The 9,558-nt window shown below is 42.7% G+C and overlaps 5 protein-coding genes across 5 annotated transcripts; 1 reads left to right on the top strand and 4 right to left on the bottom strand.

Moving 5' to 3' along the window:
• Positions 1-1,247: 1,247 nt before the first annotated feature.
• BO87DRAFT_399745 (uncharacterized protein) lies at positions 1,248-1,802 on the bottom strand (the record flags this gene model as incomplete). Its single annotated transcript, XM_025625463.1, has 4 exons — positions 1,248-1,328; positions 1,359-1,458; positions 1,519-1,617; positions 1,648-1,802. The coding sequence occupies 4 exons, from the start codon at positions 1,800-1,802 to the stop codon at positions 1,248-1,250; spliced, it is 435 nt and encodes a 144-aa protein (XP_025476795.1).
• A 768-nt stretch (positions 1,803-2,570) lies between these two features.
• BO87DRAFT_399744 (uncharacterized protein) lies at positions 2,571-3,038 on the top strand (the record flags this gene model as incomplete). Its single annotated transcript, XM_025625462.1, has 3 exons — positions 2,571-2,758; positions 2,825-2,856; positions 2,911-3,038. The coding sequence occupies 3 exons, from the start codon at positions 2,571-2,573 to the stop codon at positions 3,036-3,038; spliced, it is 348 nt and encodes a 115-aa protein (XP_025476794.1).
• Positions 3,039-3,835: 797 nt separating this feature from the next.
• On the bottom strand, positions 3,836-5,229 carry BO87DRAFT_409151 (uncharacterized protein; the record flags this gene model as incomplete). Its single annotated transcript, XM_025626225.1, has 6 exons — positions 3,836-4,035; positions 4,069-4,129; positions 4,173-4,320; positions 4,351-4,575; positions 4,630-4,721; positions 4,756-5,229. 6 exons carry the CDS (start codon positions 5,227-5,229, stop codon positions 3,836-3,838), a joined length of 1,200 nt encoding a protein of 399 aa, XP_025476793.1.
• Positions 5,230-6,177: 948 nt separating this feature from the next.
• Positions 6,178-6,724, bottom strand: BO87DRAFT_399742 (uncharacterized protein; the record flags this gene model as incomplete). The annotated part of the gene is made up of 2 exons (XM_025625461.1): positions 6,178-6,536; positions 6,571-6,724. 2 exons carry the CDS (start codon positions 6,722-6,724, stop codon positions 6,178-6,180), a joined length of 513 nt encoding a protein of 170 aa, XP_025476792.1.
• Positions 6,725-7,271: 547 nt separating this feature from the next.
• On the bottom strand, positions 7,272-9,090 carry BO87DRAFT_428945 (uncharacterized protein; the record flags this gene model as incomplete). The annotated part of the gene is made up of 3 exons (XM_025627475.1): positions 7,272-8,109; positions 8,195-8,794; positions 8,864-9,090. The coding sequence occupies 3 exons, from the start codon at positions 9,088-9,090 to the stop codon at positions 7,272-7,274; spliced, it is 1,665 nt and encodes a 554-aa protein (XP_025476791.1).
• Positions 9,091-9,558: the final 468 nt, after the last annotated feature.

Here is a 9,558-nt window from a genome sequence, read left to right as displayed (position 1 = left end):
GGTTAGGTATATATATATTTTATACCTAACCGTTAACCTGACGGAAGGTATAGATTTTCCCATTAACCTACCCTACCCTGGCCGTTAACCACTCTATATATAAATAATCCATGCAGATACATTACTCTGTATCTTCTAAAAAAGTAAAAATATAGCTGTAAAAACAGATATTCTATATTATAAAATTTTAATAAGAATATAATTTGCTCAGAAGTTATTAATATATTTAATTACTATAATATACTCAGATCTCTTTAATTTAATAAGATTATATATAATACTTTAGTAAAGCATAATATCATCTCCTAGAATAATTCTTTAAAATATTTTATATATATTATTTATTAATTCTTTTATATCAGCAGAGTCTGTAAACAAATCTAATATTTTATCTAATATATTTTAAGTTAATTATAATTATATAACTATTAAATAGATATACTAGGCCTTATATTTTTCATAATCTTCAGTAAATCTAGTTAGATTTTTATTAATTAAATCTAATAAACTAATATTCTTAAATATTTAATATATTTAAAAATCCTATTTCATCTAATTTATATATTCTTCCAGTAAAATTAATAATCCTAGAATATTATCAGACATCTGCTTAAAAAATCTATCTGTTTATAAAATAATCTTGATAATTATTTCTTTCTCTAAAAAGAGATTTTTAAATAAGATTCTATATCTAACTTTATATATTATACTGGCTGTTTAGTATACTTAGTACAAGCAAATAAATAAACAGATAAAATATACTTTTTAATATAAATATATAATTCTATTAGACCTGTTAGACTTGCTAAGACTAATATTCTATAGAATATCTTATCTAGCAGTAATAGCTGGCTGTAATAAGACCTGAATAGCTTTATAATATAGAGACTGGGCTTATAATCTCTTGAAAAGTACTCTATAAAAGCAGTAATAAAAATAATAATAAAACAAATAAATAAAAGCAAAAGAGTGAATTAAATTAAGCTATCTAGGAGAGCAAAATAAAGCAATATAAAAAGATGCTTTGTAAGCGGTCCGAGCGCAGCACGTGACTAGCCTACATGAATGCCTCGACATATACTGATCCCTGCATTCTCCACAAGTGGTATTTTCCTGGCAATCAAACGTTTATTACGCTTGTAGCCGATACGATAGCCTGCCTTGCTCTACTTTCCTGAAATTTTATATTCAAGTTAAGGCAGTGAAAGCGGGAACGAGGAGAGTATTTATACCCTGTAACTGAGTGTCTATGATGCCGCGCCAACAATAATCAACGTAACCGTGACTATGTACAGGATAAATGGTGTTTTCTTGAGCCACAGACTTATCTACCTAATATGACGAATATAGTCATATACCAAGCCTACTATATCCTCGCGGTAGACAAAGTGCTGGCCTTCTGAATAAATCCCTGTATTGTTGACAGTATTATTATCACCTTTAGTCAAGATGAGTTGCCTGGTTCTTGGAAATATGTCTTGGATCTGCACAGACAAAAGGGAGGAGTGGAGGACATACTCTGATTGTGAAACCCCTTTTACTTCTTGTTCAATGACCTGAATCGCTCGGTGTACTATTGGTAGTGGACGAGTATTGAACCATATAACTGGAATATCACTGGTATGTATCCTGTGCTGCCGATTTCACAGGAATATGAGATCTTCTCGGTGGAGGCTTGGCTCTATTGATTCTGATGAGACTATCATGAGGGGATATGCAGTGCCGGCGAAAACGCATATAATCTTCCAGGCCATGAGAGAGGCACCTAATATCTTGAGGATGGGTAGTGCTTTGGAGTACATGTGTCTTAGCTTTATATCTGAACTCTCTGGGTGAAGCTGTAGTTGGCAATAGTAGAGAATATGGTAGACCTGAGAGGACAAAATGGAGATTTGGGGGAAAGCGGATGCTGTAAACTGGATGCCAGAGCACTTTTTAGCCACAGCGGCTCTCTTCTCTTGCTCTTAGAAAATTGTGAGACCTAATTCCTTGGTGTCAAGGGGATGGATATATCTGATAATCCAGGCTCAGTCATTCCTAGGGTAATCAACTGCCCCAATGCCAGGCTGGGAGCAAAATTTGGTTGGTCTGTTCAAGATCAGCTATCCTAAAATACCCATGATATGGTTGCAACCAATGCATTTGGGGTTATTTCGGTGTGATCTCACTCAATATTGGTCCCATATGTGGAATAGGTAGGTCTGCTCTCATTATCTTTCCTGTCAGTTGTGGTCTCTTTTCTTGATTGTAATATCACCAGATACTAGATTCTAATTCTTGATAGGCCGACCAAGAGAATTATTGAGATAAGGGCAAGGACTGACCCCTTGAAGTTGTTAGAAGGATGCATGTTAGCGTGCAGGGATTTGATATCTGTCTCCAGAAAATGACGCATCTCTTCATTCAAGTCCAGTGATGTGATGCATAATAAAAATATATAAGATTCTTAAAACCCAACTCTCTGACATCCAGAGGAACCACACCAATCCTCTCCTTAAATTAGCTGCTGCAATAAGTTCTATCCTATTATCCTTACCTCCCTTTCTCTTCTATATCCTAGTAACCATAACATGCATAATAACTTCATAGTTGCGGGTATATATGTTGCCGCCATCTCTCTTCTTCCTTCCTGCCCCGCACCTTCCATTGCTTTTTTTATTATTACCGGCCTAGCTGCTTCTCTTGCAGGTAATCTGCTCATGATTGGTCTCAACGGCAATGTCAGGCGTGCTGGGGTCAATGTTGAGGTTCTATTCAAGTGCTAGTCCTGGCCAGGTGTCCCTGACTATAATATCTAAATGTGCCATGATGCCAACATTGGCAGAAGTGTGACTGTCACTCAGACCTCCACTTCTTGTACATGCTCCTATGTCCCTGAAAACTGAAAATCGAATTACTGATTATAACTAGTCCTGAGAATTGAGAATGTTGCCGCTGAATGCATGAACCTCGCTACACTTTTTACTGAGGAGGGAACCCCCAGCCTATGTGGCTCTGCTTGCCTTGAGTACCCTAATCTCAGTACTGAGGATTACTAGAAGCTTATGGACATTATCAATAACCTTCTTTAAGAAGGCTTTGGCTGGTAGATAGGGCTGGACAAGTTAAGGATAATCTGGAAAGTTGTACTGTTGGCAGTTCGTATGCAGCAGCCATTGCTTTGCTATAATATATAACAGCAGTCTTTGAATATGTTTTGCTTATAGGTGTTGACCTTCTTGAGCTCCTATAATTTGCTATGATTGTAGACTGGAGATTTCTTCCACTGATTTTGAGATTATAATTTTTTTAAATCCTTAACGACGTATGGGGAACATCGTTTCCAATGTTTTGGTATCCTGGTTGGGCAGAAGAGTAGCTTCAAACGCTTAGCTGAGATACTGCGGCTACGGTGTTGACTAATGTAACCGAATACATGAAAATCCACATGCCTGGCCCACGGGTTGGGCCAGGTCAAGATACCTGTGTGATACAAACTGCCCAAACCATGGATTATCTTGACAAATTAAAGGTTTTTCAAGACTATTGGGACGTGATATTTCACTCTACTTGGGGTTTTGATATTCCTGATGTGGGTGTCAGTTGATTATGTCCAAATGCTACATAAGTGCTGTACCAGAGGGGCCTAAGTACGGCGCACTGCTTCGGTTGATAAAGGTTCTCCAGGTTTTGATCTATGTAGATTAAGCTTTATATTCGTTGCTACTATTACTTGTTTTCCCTGATAGACGCGCCACCGGGTGTGAAATAAATTGAAGATTCCGGCTCAAAATTCAGGACTTAGGGGACTAAAATATGGTGAACTGTGACTACAGGGCAGCTCATTGTACCAATATTAATGGACCATTGCGAGTCTCCGCGCCACCTCTTGGATTCGCACACTGCGCCAAACCTGAAATATTGTATACTCACTTGGTTGGTTATGTTCTCCAGATAAGTTGTAGACGTTTTGCATTGCCTCATTGGTAATCTCATCTTTATTGGTCAAGAAAAACAACACTTCTGGCCCGGTGAGGAAATCTGGGCGGTCAAGAACTACAAAAAAAGTTTAGTAAGGTTCCCTGTCACTTGGATGGCCGCGATTGTATCTTTTTTGTGGTAACTTGCGGGCCCTTTGTCCTGAAGTGGGCTGGGCTATGGCTACTCCTATCTCTGGTCATGATTTCATCAACTCTTGATGAGACGACAGAGTCGTCGCCTAGTGACTGGTTAGGGCCGGAATGAAATTCAAAATTTACTATCTTTCTTTGAGGAAGGCTTTCCAGAATTGTGGCGGTAAAAGCGCGCCCAATCATCTCCAATGTCAAGGGATTTTCATTGCTGTGAGCAAATATGATGTATATGATATACCTAAGGCCTGGCTCCAGAATAAGCACAGGGCCTGATGTCTGGACAATAGCCCCTTTGTCGGAGCATGACTGGGCAACAGTAATTTCCTCAGACAATAAATCAGTTCTGCGCTGCCATGCCTCTATAACCTCCAGCCTAGGTAGTCCAACTGACCTGTTAGGATTGCCCTCATCCTTTCCCAGGCTGTAATCGTACACATAATCCTCAATAACATCATCACGCTGACTTCGAATGTGAAGGGAGGCCAATTGTCAACAAATATGGTCAATATCTCGGCACTTGCGGGCCACAAGCTCCTCCCGTTCTGGCCAAATTTTGTCCTCCCATTCCTCGTCGTCATCAGGCTTGGGTGGAGGCAGGTCAACGCGAGCCTGGTACGGAAAACAGCGGTCGAAGTTGACGAACAGTTTCGGCTTCATAACCCGCATAATGCCGATAACCGCGGAAACTGTAGGAATTAATAACTAATATAACTCCCTGATGTTCCGGATCCTCTCTGCTGAGGGCGACTTTGGCAATTTCAGGGAAGAGACCTTCATCTCGAGATGGTGAGATGTCCTTGCGGTGGAAGATCTCACGCCGTTGATGCTCCACGCAGGCGAATACATCAATTTGTGGGGCACAATAGATCTCAAATGACGGCCAGGGTGATGTGGAGATCTTACGGGATAAGTATCGGCATATAGCGATGAGATCATTTTCTTGATCGAGGGCAACAGTCGTACAGACCTGGATTGCGAAGGCTGGATGTATCGCCTCAGGTTCCGGTGTGGTTGCTTTGTAGGCTAGCAGAGCTGCAGGCTGGCTAGTGTGGTCTAAATAAAACTGAGTAGTCCATTGTCGTCGCTTGTTCTGCGCAATATTCTTGTTTCTGGCCATTGCTTTTTCTGGGTTGACGGGAAGGAAGGTGGTAGTTGAGAATGCCAGGATATTTATACGCCCACCGCCGAGCTGACCGCTCTGCTTGCAGTTTCTGCTGGTTTCCGCTGATTGGTGTAAGTGTAAAGACTCGGTCTTTTACTGTAAGCGGCAAGCCAGTCTGTCGTGTAAATGAGACGACTATCCTATTGCAGTGTCAGACCTCCGTCTTTCATGCTTCCTTACCTAATTTATTTTAGTCTAATTTAGTAACAGTGTCTACCAGTGGCTTTTGGAGAGTCGGTGACTGCTGACAGACTAACGGAAATGAATTAAGATATTGAAAGGAGACAGTATAATAGACAAAAAGAAAACAGAAAGGAATCTGAGTTGCTGCTTAAATACTATATAAAGTAGCTATATGTGACAGCCACCTCCTAGTTAACTATCACTTAGTAAGGCGGAATTGTCAGGCAGGAAGCACCGGTTAAGGCAGCGCTCGGGCAATCAACAACTCTAGTCCAGCAACACTGTTTATCTTGTATTTGGTATAGATAGTTAAATATCTATGACTGGTAACTAGAGCATTCCACTGATTACTCTTATATATTATTTGGATGATCATAGATATCATGGATTAGTAGTGTGTTCTATTTGTAACAGGCTATGCTTTGATATATTATGTTTATATTTCTTCCTCAAGAATTTGAGCTTATCACGAAATGAAAAGACTACTGGTTAACTAAGACTGATTCTTGCTACTATTTGAATATGATTAGTAGAACAACTGAAACAATCAAATAATGATAAGTAAAGGTAATGCTGTGCTGTATTTCCCATGCCCTTTGTTCTCACTACTCGGTTCCATTTCCTCTGGCTTTCTGTTTCTGTCCGTTCTCCAACTCTCTCCTTTTACCTGCTTTCTTTCCCTTCTTTCTACCCCTCGATTTACGTTCGTCTTGCATACTTCTAAGGGTTACTACCACGTCTCAAAACCCTCCAAAATGCATCCACATAACCTGGCAAAACCTCATCCCAAAACTTGTTCTGAGAATACCCCAGCTCTTTCTCACACATATCCTCACTAAAAAGCACTCCGACATCCAGTGCATGACTTTTAATTACAGTAAATACCTGCCCCTTTGCACAAGCAGCATATTCAGTACATGCGTCAGTGTCTTGGCAATAATCTGTCGCTGTAGCCAAGTCACTACAGTGTAGCTCCACGGCCTTCATTGATTCATCTGTTATGCTCAGAAAGGTTTCAAGATGTGATCTGTTGATTCCAGGGTTTGTGGCGATGGTTTGTATAGAGGGTTTGAGGATAGCTTCGCTGACAAATGTGGTGTATTGTCCGCCGACGATCAGGTTGCCCCATAGTGCAGATGGCTGGGTAATAAGCCTCGTACGCATTGTCGAGTTTGGGTCCGGCAATAGAAGAAAGCTTATAGCAGGTTAGGCCAATAAGGGGAGAGCTGGTAGAGGTGGGGGTGAGGAGGGTTGGGAGACGGTACATTTGCGGATAGGGTTGATGTTGTAGGGTTAGAGATCAAGTGCGTAGAGGTATTAGGGCAATTATGAATTGAGTAGGGTAGATTGTCAAATCACTTCTCCAGAATGTTGCATAAACGTACGGGGAGAGCCCCATTTTGTACCCTGATCATCAGTAACATACGGTTATATGGGGGTTGTGGCGTCTCGTGTCTGAAGGTCCCATCGTGCTCGCAATCACTGAGGTCATTCTTACGTTCGATGTTGCTCTTGACTTAGTGATTAGAAAATCCCATCCTTAAAAGGGAGAAGAAACCTTCAATTCCAAATTCATAAAAACAGGAAGATGTACTTAGTTATTGAACAAAGTCCTGCGTCGTTTCACATCTTGCCGTCAAGTAGTAGCAGCCACCAATGCTTGTGGTAGCTTTGCGTCTTCTTCCGGACCAGAAGAACGAGCTATCATATCAGGTTGCGGTACTGCTGAGTATTTATTATTTCGACATAGAAACCACCTACATTGGTCAGTTGCTTTGACTTCGAGTCGAGCGAAACCTAATGAAACGGTAAACCTACCATAGCGCAGCTGCCAATGCTACGACGGCCGGGAAACCAAGTCCTACACTCAAGCCGATAATCAATTTGTGGTTGTTGGAATGAGAGTTGTTGTGGTCGTGATCATCATCAGTCTTGGAATGGGCGTTACTAGTGGCGGTCGCAGTGGGGGGAACGTAGGATACCGGTGTTCCAGATGTAGAACCCAGTCGGCGAGCATTACTTCCAAAAGGAATAGCACTGGTCAAGGATGAGAAGGTGCTTGCAGGGTATGTGGCGTCTATACCCGATTCGACTGTGAGAACAGTCGTCATAGTGCTCTTCACCGATGTCGTACGCTGGAGATAGACAGGGCAGTTGATGAGCCCTTGTGATGAACAGTCAACAATAGTATACGTCGCTGAGGTAGAGATTGTAGTAGTGACGAGATCGTTTCGCTGTCCAAGGGTGGCAGAGGGTGTTATGGTCGCCGGAGATCTCTTATAGCCGGCACAAATACTCTCCAGCGTGGTGTAGAACACTGGCACAGTGGTGTTGGGCGTGGGGCCCCATTGGTATGTATCAACAGCAACTGTCGCCCCCGCAGCAGCACCCACAGCAAGGGTGTACTCTGCAACCGCTTCAAAGCCGCAGTGGGCATCATTGCTTGTAGAAGCGTCGATCTGCAACAGAAAGTCGGCCACATACGCGGATACTTCCCCTCCAATCCCTGCACTAAAGCTGAGATACTCGAACACGGAGACCGAGTTTGGGGTTGATATCTGGAAACCAATACTTGTTTGGACTTGTAAGAGGGCCCGGAGGGATCCATGGCCTTGGACGGTTACTGGAAGAAATTCCATCCGCCCACCCGGTCTACAACATGTCAATTAGTGTTGGTCACCCGGGAAGAAAAGCCCACCTCGCCTAGGGCCTCAGCTTGTGATAGAGACTGACTCACACGGTGATACTCGACACATTGTTGTTGAACAACTCCAGAGCCAGCGTTAAACCATCTTCCAGCTTTATGTGGATTCCACTGCCAATTTCGATTTCCGCCTGGGCTATTAGAACAAGCGAAACCTGGAATATAGCACCGGCGTCAAGACCAGGAATCGATATTCCTGCTGGGGTCTCGGAAGTGAATAGGTCTAGTGTGTAGGTAGCTCCGGTCGACAGCTGAAGATCTAGGTCCAGATAGAGCTCCAAGCTATCGAACTCGACCTGTGCATGTACTTCCGGAAATCCGTTTACCTCATCTAGATCGAAGTTAAGATCCAATGTCGGCCAAGCGGGTATATCGATCAATTGGAACTGGGAGACGTCCTCGAGAATATCGCGGGCAGCTTCACGCGCAAAGTCTTCTAGCTGAGAAAGTGCAGAATCCGTGACATTCGCAATATCTGCCTCGGCGCTATCCACGACCGTGGTGACATTGAACCCATCCTCGACTGTCAGATAGCCACCAACAGTACCATTTATATAGCAGGCTTTGCAAACAATTTCTAGGCCAGATTGCAGGCTTACTGTCCCGTTTTTTGACCCAGCAGAAGTTTCGGTGCTAGGATAAGAGCGTCAGAATTAGTGTTTGTACTTTGCATTATGGAGGAAGCGGACTTAGTTTGATTACCTTGCTCCGATGGAAAATATAGTAGCATTTGCCCAACTCTTTGTCAACAGAGTCTGGTTCATCGAGTATGTCGTCCCTCTAGCCTCGTGTAGAGCCCGTCTAATGGCGATGGTGGCGTCTTTGTCAACATTGGTGTGAGCTTGCAATGGATCGTATTTCCCCCCCAATGCGCCCACGATGTATAAGAATTGCAGGCAGATGAGCCCACAAATGCCTTTGGCAATCATGCTGAAGGTGTTAAATTGCTAATCTCCATTTGCTGTTTGAATATGGAGGCAGGCGAGTGATTGTTCAAATAGTTGGCTGCTTCGCTCAGCCTTGTGCCGCACCGCAAAGGGGCAAAGGTGGTAACACAGAAAACAGTGGTATCACAGCCCCCTTATTACATTGAGGGGGCGAAATGATGGCGCAGCTTGCCTGCATTAGCGCTGTAATCGGCCGAAACGTAACTCTCGGGAGCTAAAATTGGGGTCGCGATAGTTTCGGTGGATCGTATACGGTAGAGTATATTACCTGGTTCTGTTACTCTATCACCACTATAAGTGTGGATTATTATGGCCCAAGTTCATTGGCATCATGTGGTCTCAAAAGAAAAGAAAAAAAAAAAAGAAAAGATAATATGCGGACAGGCATATCCCCATTCAACTTATGGGTCGTCTGGGAAGGACTAGAACAAGGCTAATTTGGCCCTAGCC

Source organism: Aspergillus neoniger (assembly GCF_003184625.1).
Source record: "Aspergillus neoniger CBS 115656 unplaced genomic scaffold BO87scaffold_30, whole genome shotgun sequence".
Lineage (NCBI taxonomy): Eukaryota > Fungi > Ascomycota > Eurotiomycetes > Eurotiales > Aspergillaceae > Aspergillus > Aspergillus neoniger.
Note: the sequence above shows the minus strand (reverse complement) of the source record. Positions and strands in the feature narration are given on the sequence as shown.